A 19,796-nucleotide genomic window follows, 5' to 3' on the forward strand; every position below is an offset into this window, starting at 1 on the left:
ATGTATTTTTGAATGTTGTATATGAATTGCTAATTCATGCTTTATCTAGTAGAATATGGTGCACCCAGGGCATATTCTGAAGCAATAAACAGAACTATGGAAGGAATATTTTATTTAACTACTGTCAAATTTAGTGTGAAATAATTTCACAGAATTTATTTCGAGACTATCGAGACGAGACTATTTGTGGATCGAAAGGAGACTAATACTGTAAGTAGCCTTGTATTGTCTCGTTTTGATACTAGTCCTACTTCGGGGTTTGTTCTCTGGTAACTGGTTGCGTGGTGCACCTACATAAGAAGTCGTATATTTAAAAGTTTGAGAACTTACTCCACCTCTACTTGACGGATCGTTCTAACTAAAACTATCAGACCGTTTATGTAATTTTGCGTTTAAGCACAGGTACTATGCTTACGCCAATTCTTTTCCTGGAACAGTGAATGAAAAATGTAACAGTTGTAATGTTTATCGCGCATAATCCTGTACAGATAAAATTCACTAGAGTACCGGACTATGTGGCGTAAATAGTTACTGCCTTGGTAAATTCATCAGCGAACGCGTTTCTTTCCTACTCGCAAATTGACGTAACCTTCGACACACGCTTGGGACAGGACCACAGGATTAACGCTGTTGTCTGCTTGCTCGCTTGCTGTTCTGTATTCTCCTTGGAGCCTAATGTGAAGTTACTATTTTCTCTTTACTTTCAACTGTCTTTGCTATTTCTAATTTAGATGTCTATTATATTAGTGGAATTTTATTCCGTCATAGAAACATATTACATTTCTTTTTAAATGCAAACAAAAAAGTCTATATAGACAAGTTTCCCCATATTCTAGACGTATTGTTCGTTTTGCGTTCTTCTTTTTTCCTTAAATGGTATCACCATTAGGCCTAATCCACTTGCGTTTGTCACTCAGAATTTCTTTACTGAACTTTTAATTCTCTCACTTCACCGCTTTCTTCATTTTCTTGTAAAATGTTCTTTTGGAGGAAGAACTTTTCAGTTGCTAGTTTATTTAATTTATTCTAATGTATGTTTTACATCGGATCAAATATTAAAACCTCTGGTTCACACTTGCTAACAAATTCATTTTTGTGATACCTTTTAATTTTCTAATGGTGTTCTTTCCTTTGCAAATAAATTCTCCATTACACTCAAAAAAATATTCGTTAGCTATTTTGATTGTGTGTAGAAGTTCCTTTGATGAAAATGTTAGTCCTCGTTTTGAGATGAATTTTGTCCAGTTGCACTGTAATCCCTGAAAATTTCTTTGACATAGAGCTGTGGATATTTTGACTTTAAATTAGAAAGCTAGCTTCTAAGCTCTAAATTCAAGATTTTATTCTTCAAGATCATGCGTATTAAATGAATATATTTTATCTTCATTTTCATTTTCATCTTCTGGTAAAATATGCGTCAACAGCTGTACTGTTTAGTGATGTCACCCGGCTTGGCTCCGCTCGGTTCAACTGAGCCATCGAGCCGGCTCTGTTGCGATGAACCATCGGCTTGGTTCGGTTCGGCTCAGGTGAGCTATCGTCTCGGTTCGGCTCGACTCAGGTGAGCCAACGGTTCGACCCGGCTTGCTTGCGATGAGCCATCGGTTCAGTTCTGCTCAGCTCAGGTGAGCCATCGGCTCTGCTATGTTTGCCCCAACTGAGCCGAGGGCTCGAGCCGCCTCGGTTGAGTGACCTGTTGGCTCGGCTAACTTCTCGACTCGGAGGTGACAGCCGTGAGCGGAGCCACTCGAGTCGCTGACAACACTAGTTCCATGAAACTATGATCTCAACCTTCAAACTCCAATTGCTTCTTGGCCTCCACTCGGTTCGATTTCAAACTCTGAACTGCAACTATGATTCATCCTCCAAACTCCAACAATCAATCAATCTCCGTAAACCTCAACCTCTGAACTCCAACTATGAATCGACCTCTACCTCCAGTCTGGAGGTTGAGGTCATATGAGCGTGAATCCTATGTATGACTGTGAGGGACTGATACAATGCTAACTTGGGTGAAAACTCCCTGGTTCGTAGACCACGACTGAGTATTTATATGCAAGACCGAGACCAAGATCAAGTGTGTAAGAACAAGTCCAAGACCAAGTCCGCAAGACACGGGCAAGAATGAGATCCACTTACGAGAGCCTTGCAGTTTTCCAACCTAAATACATTTATAAATAGACGAAGAATAGAGAGGCTTTATGTCTTAAATTATCATTTTTTAAATTATGTTGTCTGTTTAATCTATGGGGATAGATGGGGGGTTAGGTGAATGTAAGTTCTTCTTAAACAAGAAAAAGTGATAATCGTAATCTTTTCAAATAACCCAACTGAGAAAAGAATAATGGGTTTCGTATTGAATTCCCTATGTATATTAATAGAGTTTATCGACCCAAAAATTACTCAGAATGAAACGCAAAGTCGATGGAGCCCCAAATTGGATAATCAAATTTAGATAGGATCAGGGCATTACTACTCCCAGTGGCGCATTTTGTGGACTACCAAAGCTACCGGCGGTAGCCCTAGAATATTGCGAAATAAAGGTGTTATATAATAAAAAGTAATATATATTGATAATTGTTTACTTTAGTATCTTCTTTCAATGCTACAAGTTTCTGAGAACTATATGAATTTAGAAACATTCGGTAGTTAATTTGCACAGAGTGTGTCTCGCTACTTAGATGATCTTCGACTGGGCAACACAGCAGAAACCTACCTTCTCTTTCAGCAATAAACGTGTAGTTATCAGCGCATTCTTTTTTCCACCTCCAACAGCAGCTTGCGAACGGGCTGCAGGTATCACCAGTTGCCTACAGAGAAATCGGTTTCTTGGGCGTGTGCAAAAGGTAAAGAAAAGGTAGAGGTCGCTTGGAATTGTCATGGACATCGTGAACTTCGTTCCGTAGCGGTTTGCGTCAAAGCAAAACAAATTCTGTTTTACAGTATTTTGCGATAGTGGAACTACCTGTTATAATTACCTGTTACTTATTTGCGCTACGTTGTGAGGCTTTTACAAACTGAGGCTCCTCCTTCGTTGGCCAATCACCTATTTCAGCGTTCTTTTGCAAACTTTCATTTACTCTAATGGGTAGAGTTACCACTTATCGAAAGCAAAATATAGGAACACTTCACGCAGCACATGAAGCTAGAAATGTACGATCCTTTTTCCGTAATAACTAGTAAGATAAAAATAAGTATTTCTAATAAGCAAATCATATTTATCTATTTGATAAAATATAAGTATGCTCTAAGGTTTTCTGTTATTTTCGTGACTGTATAATAACGTGGAAACTAAACAATAATAATAATAATAATAATAATAATAATAATAATAATAATAATAATAATAATAATACCAATATACGCCGACTTGGTGCTTATGGGCGACAATCACAGGGCTGCCAAAATTGGAAAGACCCCAATATGTGGGAGAACCTACCAAATAGACTGGTAGCCATATTACCTAACCTAAAATACATTGAACATTTTCGGGATGCTCTTGGACAACGGGTTGCACAGCGGAATTCTCCATCGTTGACACTTCAGGACCTGAAAACTGCCCTCAGCGGAGAATGGAAGAACTTACTCCTGAAATACACGAACTCTATAGTGGATATCATAGCAACTATATGGAATATGCCTTACTGTTCCGCTCAGGACCAGTCGGTATTAATGACAACTAACATTTCATGGTATTAGTCCATTTTTAAAAATTGTGTCTTTCCACAATGACGAATTCCTACCATATTTGATCGATCAATAAAACTAGCATAATATTGGCACTCATATTTTGGCCACTTACTGTATCCTGACTGTTATGAAAATAGTTAGAAATGAATTTGATGCCCAAATATTACCAACCAGTATGTATCAACCAAAAATTACTCATACTTTGAAAAACAGTCACAATAATAAGGAAGTTACATTTGTATGTATCTTTTCAATAAAAGTATAAGTGCATATGTCCTTTTGTGTAGAAGAATGCATGATATTGTAATTCAATTTCTCCTAGATATTGGGTGATCTGTGATTATCACTTCAGCTCCCCTTACCAGTTCCCCAATTGTCTCACAATGCTTGATCAATACCAGAAAATCTAGCTCAGGATATAGAATCCGACAGTAGGTACGCCAATAGAAACACATTTGTGCAACAAGAAGAGGTTATTTTAAATTCCCATATAGATAAAGAATACTTTTTAGTAGTGATTTAGTATAAACACTTTGTTACGCAGTTAAAAATTGTCAAAGTCAAAATTGGATTCTATTGTTAGAATATAATGTATACACTGGTCTACTAGGAAGCTAAACATCATTTAGACTGGTAGCACTTTGTTTTGAATATCCAAGATGGCATCGGTAGTGACATTTACACAACATCGTAAAGGTAATAGGATAAACTTTGAAAGAAATCAAGCATTTAGAAATGGGCACGAGCGAGTTTTGTTAGAAACTCGACTCGACTCGAAACAGACATCTTTGAGCTCGACTCGAGAACTCGACTCGAAAAATTTCCTCCAACTCGACTCGAATTTAGGTCCAGTTTCGAGTCAAGTCGAGCCACATCGAGCTGAATCCTGTTTGTAGTTTCAAGCAACCTATATAGTCAATATAATTACCAATAATATAATTAGACCGACAATATAATTAGACCACCACTACTACTACAACTTATTATTATTGCTATTATTAGAACAGGGTGTTTAATCATGAAAGATAGGCGATTTGTATCTGAATACTAAAAACTAGTTGACTGCCGATCTCCGTTGTGGAAAAGTCTAAATCTTCAGGAGACAAGGACATTGTTCACGAAGTTCGGGGTTTGAGTTACGGAGGACGAAATATTTGGGCTGAAGCCAAACATTGTTAAAAATTATAGAAAGCTGGCCAAACATGTTCAAAACTGCTCGTCCCGGGTTTATGGTTCTCAACGGCTCGGCACACAGCCGATGGACTCGTTTAAACGAAGCTGGCTCGAGCCGATGGCTTATCTAAACCGATTCAGTGGCTCATCCCAACTGCGTCAGCCAGAGCCTGCGGCTCATCTGAAGCGAGTCGATGGCTCGTCTCAAGCGTGCTGGGAGCTCCTCCGTGGCTAAGCGGTTAGCGTACGCGCCTTTGGCGTGGGAGGCCCGGGTTCGATTTCCGGCGGGAGCTCATGTGGTTCGGATTCCACGTTAATCAGTAGGTCCACGTCTCATATAGCCTCGCTTCTGAACGTGACGTTAAACTCAAAATCAATTCAATCAATCAACTCAAGCGTGCCGGCTTAAGCATCGCCTCAATTGAGGCGAGCCGATGGCTCATCTCAACCCAGCCGGTTGACATCACTACCCGGATGGGCTTCTGCTTGGGTTCAAAACTTCGATCGTACAAGTCTCAGCCTTGATGTTAAGAAATACAGTATATACTTATTATATTGGTGCTCATGCCATTTGAGGCTGTCTCGTTATAAAAATAAATTGTCTCATTATCGAGACGAAAAGAGATGCGAATAGTGTCCCCTGTCATGAGCAACTGTAGATATATTCCACATTACTGCTTACATTTTTCACGGATTTCGCTTTCGAGTCTACTCAGGCCATGATTTCAAAACAAGTTAAAACGAGCTAAAGAGCGAGCCATTTATCAAACTGGACACTACTCGAAACTCGACCTGGAAAAAAGTAACTCGACTCGAGAAAATTACCTTTGACTCGACTGGAAACTCGGGTCGAGTTTTATTTCAACTCGTGTCCATCCCGACAAGCATTACTAGCGAAGGGGAGCTGATGTGATGACCACGTACTTCCCCTATACGAATGTCAAAGCATAATAATAGGGTCTGCTCTTATTTACTCTTGTGCCACAGATTTCACATTATTATTATTATTATTATTATTATTATTATTATTATTATTATTATTATTATTATTATTATTATTATTATTTCACACATAAAATTTATCTGTTACGTGTGCTAACCCTCAGGTCACTCAGCGTTTCAGTATGTATAAAATGTAATTTATAATTATATAACCCATCACCAAGTAAGACCTTGAAGTATTTGAGATGCAAATGGCCCTTTCTAGGTTTGAAACTGAGCATAAACATTTTCTAAGGTGGTAGTGAGTTAGCTGGGAACTGAATGAATACACTGAACAGTGAGGTTGCAGCAGAAAGACCCTACGCACCAACTTCTTCTTGCCAGTGTCACAATTATCCTTCATTCATTTGTTCTTCTTGGAGAAGACGAGCACAATGTCTATTGTACACCTGTGATGTAGACAGGGTTTAAAACCTGTTTAAGTATCTCGCACCAATTTCTCGCACACCGTTAAAAGGAATATAAAGACACTGCGTTGTTGCAAATCCTCACATGAAAAAAGGAGGAAATTGGACAACTAAAATGAAGGCTTGCAGTAAAATTACAAATGCGTGTGTCCAATACTTTACCATGAATATAACTCCATGAAAAATTTTGTAAAGACCTGTTAAGTGAAGAACAGTTGAAAAGAATTCCAATGTTATTAGATAGAGAAAAACTTGACTCAGAGTAGCAGGAGAAAAGAGGTAACAACTGCGTTAAAACAACTGATCTCCTACTGGGGCTTGAATCTTGAACCTTGTAAATGAAAGGGATACGTGCTAGTCATTATATATGGAGTATTACTTTCACTATTTATTTTGCATCACCATATAATATGATATTTGTAAAATACTGGTAGTAGCTCAGACTTCAAGGAAGTCAATCAAAAACAAAAGTGGTCAATGTATAACGGCAATGTGGCAAGGAGAAGAGACTTTTCTTGAAATTATAAGCCAACAAATAAAGACATTCGTGAATTAAACTTCTTCCAAATTCACAATGGTGGAGATATCACGTTGAATCCATATCTGAATTTATATTTTAAATCTATATCTGAAAACAATACAGCGGAACCTATTCTTAGAACGCTGAATGGATTGCAAAAAAAAAAAAAAAAAAAAAAAAAAGGATCTCAATGGACGGACCATGGACGGACGGACTTCATGGACTTGGTTTACATGTACTATATTGGTTGGTTTTGTCGGGAATTTTCCATATTCTTTCACTATACTCATTCCACCATTTTATTTGTTACCATCATCTTTTCCTTTAACCTCGATGTATGTTCGTGGCGCATTGAACTAAAAACTAAGCCGGCCCATTTTCATTTTATCGAAATAACCAAATTGTGGTGGAGGCGTAGGCAGATGTAGACTAATTTCTGTTTTTTTTTTTAAAAAAAAAGGAGTGAGATACATGCTTCCAGGTGAAGTAGTTTCCTATATGTTTCTTTGCGGGAGAGGAATTTTAAATTTCTATGGTTTGCGTCCAAGCACTTGGGCAAATGGTACTGCTGAAGTAGAATACGAATATTATCACAAGTAAATCTATTATGACAAGTAATAACACACTAAAGCGTATAGCATATGTAAATTATTGTGCGTGTTTTCCTGTTTCCGTTAATTTAAATAACTCCCTTCTCGCTGGATCTGAAAACACTAAGCTTAGTATAGAAAACAAGCTTATTTTTAAGCAAGCAGTAGACTTGCTTAAGAGAGGCACCTCCTTACAGACTACGCATGAAAGCAGCGAGTTAAATCACGTGAACATGATTGGGAATATTTTCTTTTTCTGCTGTAACTTTCACGCCCGATTCTTTTATTTCGTGACTGAACCATCCCGGCATTTGCCTAAAGTGAATGATGACAAATCTGGAAAAGCTTTTACGCTTTTCGTACTGAATATGTCCATCGGAAATCGAATCCTATACCAAAGCGAAAGCATTAGCGACTACGCTAGGTGGGGTATTTTCTTGACGAGGAGACTAGTTTTCTTTCCCGCTGTCTAAAAAAACGCTATATTCTACAAAATCAAAAAACTTTAGAAAATCTATATTTTTCTAAAGAAAAAGAAATTAGAATTTCTTGGATATTTAAATATAATTTTAGTTTTCACATCATATAACGTATATTTGGTTCACATTTTCCAATTCTCCCCTCCACTTGTGTTTCTGTTTAGTTAAGAAGGATGGGCGAATTTGTTTCCTCGCACAAGCTGATTTTACCGTATCTAAAAGAAAGTATGTTTAATTATAATCTTCCTAATATTATTAGGCTTTTACCAATTATATTCTATACTTTCTACAGCACTTCCTAATGGAACGTATTACTCAGGACTGAGGTTAGTCTAGACTAAGGAAATGAATTTGACTATTGGTATGGATTGAACTCGCTCAAGAGTAACATAATCTCTCTCAGCATGTAAAAAGAGTTACAGGATAAATATAAATGTGTAGGCTTTCCCGGCTTTTATGCATCCTGGTACGCATTTCGCTTCTTATCTCTTTCGCAGAATGATGAAATCATGGCCTGTGAATGCAGTCGGTTATGTTTGGCCAAATACGAATACCTGTTTGGTCTAATATATGTCACCGAAACCTAGACAAGAGTGAATTTACACTCAGAAAAATCCCATCTAAGTCTCCATTGCATGATAGATTCTTTGTAAGAAGTTACTTATTTTCAAGGAATGTCCTGTTTATTGTCATCAAGCAAAGCACTCCAATTAGACAATAATATGTGATGTGTTTTTCCTTTCCAAATATTTTTAAATTAAAGATTCTGCCTCTTGATTGATTGTCAGCTCTTATTAATTATCAAACTTAATCATAACATTAAATTTCAATATTAAAAAAAAATTCCTGACTTTCTCATTCTTAAACGAGTTTCTCTAATTAAAAGCGTACATTTGATAAACATGTTAAGCCGAGGTATGAAGGTGAACCTTAACATTACTAATTTACGTCACATTGTTTAATTATGAATATGGCTGAATTACACAGGATTAATTAAATACAGGATTTATCAATAAATGTAGGTAATAGGTTTCAAGCATAGCCCTTTTTATACTTACAATAAAATTTTAAATTTAAGAACTGATGATTATAAGAGGCAGGGTGTGTGGATATTGTTCTTCAGACACTTTTCTCCAATGAGTTTCAGAAGTAACACTAATATTATAATTAATGCTAGGAATTCTGTGATCAGGTACCCAGATCGGGAAGTGAGAATCGTTACTCAATTAGAGAACCGAGAATCGGGTACCTGGATCCAAAACTGAGGATTGAGTGCCGGCTCCAGAGCTGAGAATCGGGTATCCGAAACAGAGGAGTGAATATCGCGTAAGGTGTCCGTAGTACATTTGAAAATGCACCTGTTTAGCTGATAGAATTTTACTTCCGCTAAAATTGGCATTGCAATGGCCCCGCGTAGCTTAGTCGCTAACACTCCCGTTTCCGTTGTGAGTGGTCTCGTGTTCGAATCTCAGTGGGGTCACTTGGTCGAAAAATTGTTAAAAAGCTTTTTCAGACCAGCCATCCTGAATGAGGTTTTCGTGGATTTTCCTTATTCACACCTGGCAAATGCCATGTAGTATCTAACAATAGGTCCCAGACCGTTTCCTTCTTTCCTGAATCCTTTCTTTCTCCTCTTTCCCCGGATAGTGTGTTCCCCGAGGAAGGTGGTCCCTCAACGGGCTAACATGGCCAGAGATTCCGTACGTCTAGAAATGTAAATCCTAAATTGACATTACAAAGTAAAATGATACAGAGTGAAATCCTATTCAAAAGAATATTGAGAACTAATCGTACGTATCGATCGCGATTTTTGGTACCATTGCTATTGTAGTGGAGTTCTCTACGATAATTAGTATGAAAAAGGGGTAAGTAATAAGGCGCTCATGACATTCATATTTCATCACTTTTGTCCCAGAAACTGGCATACAGCTTTGGTTTCCTTCTACTGTCATCTTTCTTCTTTGTACTTATCCGAGTTGTTCTCCACCCACAGGAGCCACAACTCATGTATTGCCACCTCAATGCTTAAGTAAACTGGAAAAAAGTGTACATCTTCGGAGAAATAATTCTTAACGCAGCACGCAGGAGATTAGTGTTGAATTCACACCTTCTTGTAAAGGTGCGTCAAAAAAATTTAAAGGTTTCGGCGTTAACAAAGTTCACTCTTACGAAAATTAATATGCTCAAAATGGTTATTTTTCCACAAAGGAAAAATCACACGAAGTCATCAAGAGTATCATATTTATTAAAACAGCATAAAATGAATCACTTATTCGTTATTAAATCGTTCTTACATGAACAATCAAGAAATGCTTAGTTTAGACAACTTTCACTGTTAAAAGTTAGTAGTACTGAAGCGCATAGTGGTCACAAATACACCTTTTGTTTGATTGATTTATTTATTACTTAACTACTTTTTTGTCAGGCGGGTTCATACAGACCCTAGGTAGGTCCCTGGGGGAGCAAGGTTTATTACCTGGTCAACAGAAGGGGGTGAGGTGGTTCATGGAAAGTTGAATGACCTCTTTTCCTGTTGAAACATGATCCTACACGATTCTTTAATCAAAATTTTAAAAATTGCAATCAAATTAAAATTAAAAATATGTTTCAGATCATTAAAACTCAACCATAAGCCTTAAAACGCGATTCCGAGCGCCCACAAGCTTTATTCCCTTAATTTAATTATGATCCTACTTAAATATTTAATTTGGTCCATCAAAATGATGTCATCATTTTAATTTAATTCGTTTTCATTAAAAATATTTCCCTCATAATAAATTATTCGAACACTCTTATTTAACTTGTAATTTTAAAAATAATTTCTCTCCTTTTTTACGGGTCGTTTGTATAAGCTCTGCTTTTGTGTTATTTCGTTCTTTTTATTAAAAACTCAGCTTTTGTATTCTTTTGTGTTATTTGTAATAACACTCGTTGTAAAAAGTTCTGAAAATATTTAAAAAGTATGATTTTTAATTGTGGTTCGTTTTACTGCGTAGATTCCTAAGATGAGTTACGCTTACAAAATATTAACAGAACAGAAGAAAACAAAATACAAATATGTTATGTAGGAACGGTAAGGAAAGGTATGGATATTTATTTAATTTTTCATTTTTCGCTGGGAAGCGAACTCCGTTTTTTTCCCAATTTTGCAGCAACAGATACCCACATCCGCCGCTTAGCTAAGCTATCTCGCAACTCTGTCCGCTACAGATCGAAGATACATCTATCCGTCGTTTAGCTCTCTCCCAAACTGAAATGGCTCCGCTACAGAATTATACTTGCGATCTAATTAGCAAGCCAAGTTCTGTATAGCCACATCATAACGGAAGATTTTATTTTTCCTCCCTTTTGCCCAATTAATGCTCATAGTTTCTTGTTTGCACAGCTAAACACCTCCCTTCCCCCGTGATGATTGACTACCTATATTGTTTCCCTCTCTTTCTTTACCACTGAGTGAACAAACATTTCTTTTCGCGAACGGATGAATCCTTTTTCCCCATTCTTTGACGAGTTCTCTGTCTGCCGGGGAGCCATCTCCCTACCTCTCTTCTCCTCTTACTGACGAGGTGCGTCCATCGGTTACTTTCCCGCGTCTACCTCCGACTGACTGTCTTTGTCTGTCCCATGCCAATAACCTGATGGATAAACGCCTGTGTTCTTGCACCTGCCTTTGCATCTCGAATTGGCACCCATAAACAGTGTTTGAGACAACATTATCCGTTCTTGAATGGTTTATTGATCTTTATGCAATTCAGAGACACAAATTGATGATTTGTTCTTTGTGATAAGAATACAACATTTATAGAGATATATGTCGAAATAAAAGCTATAAATTTCAACATTATAAAAGCTGACATCGGTTTTCATTTCTTCGTTCAAACGTATAACTCATTAAAATCAAATTTCTTTTAAAAATTGCTTGTTGACACCGCCTCAAGAATTTTCTTTATGATGCAACTAGGGGTAAATGAGTTTTCGTTATCATTTGTAGATATTAGCCTGTGTCTGGTGACGCGCCGTGTTATTAAAACTCCGTCAAACTGTCCTCTGTTGGTAGCTATGCGCCCCACGAATCCAGTGATACTGCGAAACTACAAAATAAAATTTGGCGACTACAAAGTTTAGGCACAGTATGGAACTGTCTAAAAATGGTTATTACTTTGAAGAAATTGATAGTTAGTAACAACCTACCTCCATGGGAAAGAAAGGAATGTATTCTTTGATCCTACAAGATGTTTGCCAACGAAATATCTCTTCCTTTTCCTCTTTGCAAACCGAACTCAATCGGTATTACAAATGAAAATTCATTTACCTTATTTCTCCCTTATTCCCCCTATATGTCTAACACTTTGGGAAACCCATAGTCCAATTAGTACTATACGGGTGTTTCATGGTACATTGCGTTACAACTCTTCTATTTGAGATTTTTCGTCCGGTCTTTTGTTTGTTTTTCAAGTCCAGAGGCATTGTAGAAGACATTACGTATAGTTTCACACCTTCCTGCGTCCAGACATCGGAGGTGATGACGACATAATTTAAAAAAAATATTTTCCCTTATGAAGTCTATGTTCCCCTATACTACCGGGAATCGGACCAGGGACTGCTCGCACTGAACGCGAGAGTCTTAGCGTGTGGGGACGAGTATTCCCAATGGGAATGCAACCCGGGACCGTTTGCAACAAGCGAAAGAGCGTTAGCGGTGATATTGAAAAATTCTCAGAAAAAATACACTGGTCGACATCTTTTCAAAAGTTGAGCGATGTTTTGAAATGGATGGGTAACTTTGAATGGATTTTTATGCTGATTTTAAAAATAACATCAGTTCCTCTCTATCATGTAACATTTTTTTCACAAATCGTTAAAATATATTAGCATCAGCAGGTGCATTGTTTTATTACTAAGCCTATAAGGGACTTAACGAAACGTATTACATATTAAGTTCAGGCATTTCTCACAATTTTTGTACAGTTCTTAAATGTATGCGACTTGCCACAAGATTGAAAAATTATTGTTAATGATAATATAAATGTACATTTTCATTTACACCTACATACAAAATCACAAATACATTACGTCACTTAGTATCAAGCTTCATTTATTTCAATTTTCTGACATCACTGACGCTCGACACGGGAACATCCCTTTTCGACATCCACGAATAATTTGCCATCATGTTAACGTTCCATCTCCCCTGGTATCTCATTTCCATATCTGCTGTCTTTATGAAATCTCTCTCCATACTCCTCGCTGTAGTCTCCGAGATTACGGAGAAAGAAATCAAGATGGGAGTTGAGGAAATGTAACATTAGGCTCATTTTGCTTCTAAGTTTACGTAAATTTTCCAAAAGGTTTTTCACGTAATGTTCATAGTTCTTGTTCTTCATTTCCCAGAAAATGGGCAACTACCAGTTTGAAACTAACCCAGGCCTCCGTTTCAGTTTCTGTCATTATTTGCTCAAATTCACGGTCAAGCATCAACTTTCCTATTTGAGGGCCTAGAAAAATGCCTTCTTTCAGTTTCCCATCACTGATTGCTGGAAATTTACTTGCAATGTATTTAAAACATTCCCCATCCGCGTTTAATGCTTTAACGAACTGTTTCATGATTCCTAACTTAATATGAAATGGAGGGAGTAGTATTTTAGACGATGGCACCAATTGCTGTTGTGTCACATTCTTCTTTTCTGGAGAGAGACACTTTCTACGTGACCACATTTTCACTTTCCAATGATTCTCCCTGTCCCGACTGCCCCATTCACACAAAAAGCAGGGAAATTTTGTGTTACTGGATTGGAGACCTAACAGCAATGCTATCACTTTAAAATCGCCACATACTGACTGACATGTTTTTCATATTTCACTTTTACGAGCATAAGTCTCAACGTTTCATACGTTTCCTTCAAGAACACAGAATATGCTATGGGAATCGATGGTAATACATTACCGTTGCTCAACAAAACACCTTTCAAGCTGGCCTTCGATGCATCACTAAAGAATCTCCATTCTGTTGCATTGCATGTAATACCATAGAATTCTATCACTTTTCTTATGTTGTTGCAATACACTAAATTTTCTTCTTCTGTGAAGTATGGTAGAAGTTCTTTCTCTCGGTGCCTGTACCATGAAAAATGGGTTTCAGGAGACAAGTGACAATTTTTCTTCAACCGGGAACAAAAAAGTTGGGCACTCCCTTTTGGTAAATTTAAATCTCTCACAAGAACATTAAGTTCATGTTGTGTAAGTGGCTTTGGGGTGCTAGTGTTCGTACTAGGATACAATGCACCTTCATTACGCTGTTCTAATTCTACCTCAACTTCACTGTCACTAGAACAACTTTCGACAATAGTAGGTACACATGGTACAGGTATATCTGGCCCATGAGCTACAGGTCTGATAACTGATTGTATGTTGTTTGGATAGTTCACCTTATTTTTGTTCTTAGCACTAAAACCACTAACGTTAAGAGCACAGAAATAACAGTCTTCAACGTAATGTTTTGGTTTACGCCATACCATTGGGATTCCAAATGGCAGGTCTTTTTTCTTGCCACATGTCCACAATCGCAAAGCCTCCACACAAGTCTTGCAAACTGTATGTGGGGCCCACGTTTTGTCCTGGTCACCCAATTTCATTCCAAAATATGCATTGTATGCACCCTTCACAAATTTTGTTAACGTCGTCTTTGTCTCTTCACTACATAACATCAGCAAATGTAACAAAAATGTCTGGGAAATTCACACAATTTCTAGATGACATTGTTTCACTGTTTCAAAGCAACAAACCACAGAGAAACTTGATCAAAACAGCGTAGACTATAGCTGTGTATATATAAATTGTATACGTGATTTCTTACATTAAGTAATATGATACATGAAAAAATTGCACTTTATTACATCAGTTAATGAGACTAGCTATAACAGCAAAAAATTACTTATTTCTTTCGGTTACTGTTAAGAATTTACAACAAAATTTTGAATGTCTAAATTATCCATTATAGTAAATTATGTGCCCTGCCATCTACTGGGTAAAAATAGAAAAACTGGGTGATGGGAACAAAATAATCATAGTTTTGGGATCAGTATCAAAATAGAAGTTCAAAATACCAATTAGTTTCCAGGTATCAAAAGCCATGTCGACCAGTGATATTATTTGTAACGGATAAATCGATTTATATGAACATTTATTGAAAATTACGTTTGGGACACACAACACGAATTGTTTGTTTGTCCAGATTTTTGGAGAATTTAAAAATGTATGAAGTACTGTCCAGAATCCTAAATAGCTCTTGCAAACTAAAGATATCTTATGGGTTTTGCACGCTAAAAGAAACTGATTCTCGTACATGGTAAGAATTACAAAAGCTTTATTGGTATTAAATATATATTGTGCACATTAAAAATCAATAATTATAATTTGCACTATTTTGGTGAAAATATGTTGTACTAATAACACTTTCATTTTTTTTTATTTTAAAGAAAAGATGGAAGGGCAGCCACAACTATCCACATCAATCAAAATTTGAGATCAGAGTAAAGGATGTGTAGGGAGGGCTGAGAAGCAGAGCAGGAAGAAAACACACAGATTATCAAAAAAGGACATAGAAGATATATTTATTATATTTGCTAAATATTGTAATAAAGAAAATTGGACAATATAATTTGGCGCAATTTTAAAATATATCATTGGAAGAATGTGTGAAAACATGAAAAAATAACAAGTTGTAAATATAATGTAAATAAATTGTTCTGTGGTCCAGTGGGGAAAAGATTTTTCTTCTGAATTTTTAAAACCTTCCTAAATTTCTTAACAGTACTGAGGTATTTTGATAACACTGTCAATAAACATTGTGTAATAAAACTCATTCTGTACAAAACACAACGTTTCCTCTTTTTTATAGTTGAAATTATTGCAAGTTCTATTTTTGATGATTGGTTGAACTTTGAGATTATTGTCCTTTTTCAGCAAGAATTAATCCGAACCATATGACCTATCACCGGGAATCGAATCCTCAATAAGTGTGAACAATGAAAAGTGATTTTAGAAAATGTTTTCGTACAAATAAAAATTAAATGCCAAAGAAGCTGTCACTAACCAGTTAGCCATGAAAGAACTTGTTTTTTTTTTATTTTGCTGGTTTGCAAGTATTACACGATTCGTCACTAGAAAATAAATTATGATTTTTAAAAATCGAGGACTATATCTTGTATTCTCACACTTAATTGTACTAACTTTGAAGTTTTCAAAAAATTGAATAATTAGAATTGAAGTAGTATTTTCTTAATGCTAAATGCTTAATTAATTTTCAGCAGTAATATTTCTCTTTGTCTTGTAGTAAACTAATCAAAGTTTAAACTTGGTTAGGCTAAAGGAGACAGTGATCATGAGAAATGAATTATTTTATGTTGTTTCGCTTTATAAAAAGAAAGTCCTTGGAAAAGTATATAAAAAGTTGAGGGAAACTCCAAGCCCAAAACATTTGTTTTGTCATGAGAATGCTAAATGATTTGCCCAGCCAAGAATTCCTACCACCGGACGAAAACTCTACCACTGAGCCACTGTTGCCCTATATTGAAATTTGAAATTGGATTCTTCATTAGTTAAATAAATAATTAGCGATCTCCTTTGGGTGTGAAGTTCCCCTGTCTATGTATTAAAGCGATTTCCCTTAATTATGTATTAAAATGAAAGTAAATCTGACATTCCACGATTATGTTGGATAGGCTAAAGGAGACAGTGATGATAAGAAATGAAGAAACTATGAGGGGAAGCTGGAGAATCCCCAAGAAAAGTTACGGACACGATATTGTCAACCACAATTTTATTTGTCCAAGGATTTAACCCGGAATCCCAATCGTCTAAGGTGAACCATACTTTGAAATAGGTATTCGTGGAAATCGAAAACAGAAAAGTATTCTAAAAGTTGTAGGTTAAGTCTCATTCTAACAATTAATTGGTGAAAACGTCACTTGGTTTTGAAATTGTGACCAGTTGCACCTAAGGTGAAAACAATTTCATTTATTTAAGATACTAGATACTAGGGTGTATCGAAAAAAACTTTTTTTCGAAATTCGGTTACGGCTAGTGCGGATTTTTGGCCAAATGGCATCAATAAAACGTATAAAAAATTTCAACTCGATCAGACAACTCCTTCTGCTGCCGAGTAGAGCCCAAATATTAGAAAAATCAACAAAAGATTCACTTTTCAACTGATTTTCCAAAAAATATTTTTTAAATATTTCCTATATTTTTCGGTCTTTTAAATTATTGAAATAGCATTGAAAAGGAGAAATAAATACATAAAACAAATTTATTACGGTTATTTCTGTACACCATAAGCATAAAAACCTAGTTAATTATTTGTAAAAATGCACTGATTTTCTGGTGTATCGTACAATTAAATTTTAATATAAAATTATTGAAGTCTCTTGAATAACGAAGAAAACACTTTAGTGATAAATTCTAAGAGCAGTAATAGTATAAATAATTTGCTCCCAATGCCGTATGCATCTGCTTATCACACTAGATCACCTGCCGCCCACCTCTTCCCGAACGCCTCTTCTCTTGTACTTGCCCAGCTGAAAGGATCGGTCTTATCAGTCGCCAGTAGTCAACCAGCTGTGTCGAACGTGATTGTCGCTGCTTGAGTTATTTATTAGTGCTGTAGGAAATTTTAACTAAACAATTTGTTTTCGTGTGAAGTGCAGTATGTAGAAGTGAGAACAGTGTTTCAGTTGTGTTAAGTACTTTTTATTAGGAAGAGAGTGACAGATACGCTGACGTTATGGCATCGACAAGTTTGTTACGGTCTGACGTTAGGAATAGCATTATTGGGACACCCAAGGAATTGGGTAGAACACAGCTACCAACCGTTGAAATGTATTGAGACAATACCTATGGGAGCGAGAAGAGAAAATGAGAATTTCGGGATCCCGGAAAGAGCCTTCAACAAAGGGTTTATCTTCTATCGTCGCCAGGAAGATTGTAGAAAATTGAGATTACGCCTCAATCAGCGGCGAAGCAATTTTCAGTGTCAGAAGGATTGTTGCAATGATATTGAAGTACCATAATATTGTCCGTGACTTGCAAAACTCAGCAAAGTCCGGTTTCCAAACTTCTCCGAAACGAATTGCTGATTTTCAACAGCCTGCCAAAAATATTTCATTTGATATAGCCTTTTGTAAGTGTTCCGATCCTCTTGCCTGCAACTGCGAAAAAGGAAGAAAAGTACCAGTGCTAGAGGCGCCTTTTCTTCTAGATCAAAGAACCACAAGATTGAGGCGTAATCTCAATTTTCTACAATCTTCCTGGCGACGATAGAAGATAAACCCTTTGTTGAAGGCTCTTTTCGGGATCCCGAAATTCTCATTTTTTCTTCTCGCTCCCATAGGTATTGTCTCAATACATTTCAACGGTTGGTAGCTCTGCTCTACCCAATTCCTTGGGTGTCCCAATAATGCTATTCCTAACGTCAGACCGTAACAAACTTGTCGATGCCATAACGTCAGCGTATCTGTCACACTCTTCCTAATAAAAAGTACTTAACACAACTGAAACACTGTTCTCACTTCTACATACTGCACTTCACACGAAAACAAATTGTTTAGTTAAAATTTCCTACAGCACTAATAAATAACTCAAGCAGCGACAATCACGTTCGACACAGCTGGTTGACTACTGGCGACTGATAAGACCGATCCTTTCAGCTGGGCAAGTACAAGAGAAGAGGCGTTCGGGAAGAGGTGGGCGGCAGGTGATCTAGTGTGATAAGCAGATGCATACGGCATTGGGAGCAAATTATTTATACTATTACTGCTCTTAGAATTTATCACTAAAGTGTTTTCTTCGTTATTCAAGAGACTTCAATAATTTTATATTAAAATTTAATTGTACGATACGCCAGAAAATCAGTGCATTTTTACAAATAATTAACTAGGTTTTTATGCTTATGGTGTACAGAAATAACCGTAATAAATTTGTTTTATGTATTTATTTCTCCTTTTCAATGCTATTTCAATAATTTAAAAGACCGAAAAATATAGGAAATATTTAAAAAATATTTTTTGGAAAATCAGTTGAAAAGTGAATCTTTTGTTGATTTTTCTAATATTTGGGCTCTACTCGGCAGCAGAAGGAGTTGTCTGATCAAGTTGAAATTTTTTATACGTTTTATTGATGCCATTTGGCCAAAAATCCGCACTAGCCGTAACCGAATTTCGAAAAAAAGTTTTTTTCGATACACCCTACTAGATACTATTTGACATTACATTTGCGTGGAAGGATTAGGGAAAACTTCACGTAAGATAGTCATTGGTATTGACGGATTTGCTTGGATTTTAGCCTCCTGTTCAACATCAAGGCTATTTTTGTAGTCCTTAGACACTAAACTGATAGACTTTGAAGTTCTTTTTAAAGCTTCCACCCGAGTATGAGCTTCCACCTGAGAATCGAACCCTCTTATTACTCACTCTTAACTTATTTGTTGTTTCGCGTATTTATTTGTATTGGATAATTTGCTTTTGCAAATTGAGAACACTATATGTGAACATATTAAGAGCCACTTGTTAAATAAATGGAAAGTGTCATTACAAAATGTATTGTACAAATTAAAAATAAATGGCAAAGGCCTGTGCGCTAACCGCTTAACCATGGTGTATCTCTTTCATCTCATTTCGTCTCATAAGCAAGCTTGACATTAAAGAAAAAGAACGAATTATTACTTTTATTAGTGAGGTTATATGAGACGTTAACCTAAAATGAAATCTAAGCTTTTGCCAGGAACTGAGTTAGGTTACCCATGTTAAAAGCACGTTCGCTAACCGTTTAGCTATAGTGTTTGGAATTATCCTGACTGCCTTACCATTTAACCTAAATGGGTCATTTAAGTTTACTAGTTTTAGAGAAATGAAAACGAAACTTTGTTATGAAATTGGGGAAT

At 36.5% G+C, this 19,796-nt stretch overlaps 1 protein-coding gene across 1 annotated transcript in view; it reads left to right on the forward strand.

Moving 5' to 3' along the window:
• LOC145689063 (uncharacterized) overlaps positions 1-15,518 on the forward strand; it is a 98,967-nt gene extending 83,449 nt beyond the window's left edge. Inside the window, exon 2 of the mRNA XM_081763191.1 lies at positions 15,337-15,518. Coding sequence (XP_081619317.1) covers positions 15,337-15,394 — 58 coding nt within the window. The 3' untranslated portion in view covers positions 15,395-15,518. The remainder of the gene's footprint in view (positions 1-15,336) is intronic.
• The last annotated feature ends 4,278 nt before the right edge of the window (positions 15,519-19,796 follow it).

The sequence above is a fragment of the Thermobia domestica genome, chromosome 7 (genome assembly GCF_964235325.1).
Source record: "Thermobia domestica chromosome 7, izTheDome1.hap1.1, whole genome shotgun sequence".
Classification (NCBI taxonomy): Eukaryota; Metazoa; Arthropoda; class Insecta; order Zygentoma; family Lepismatidae; genus Thermobia; species Thermobia domestica.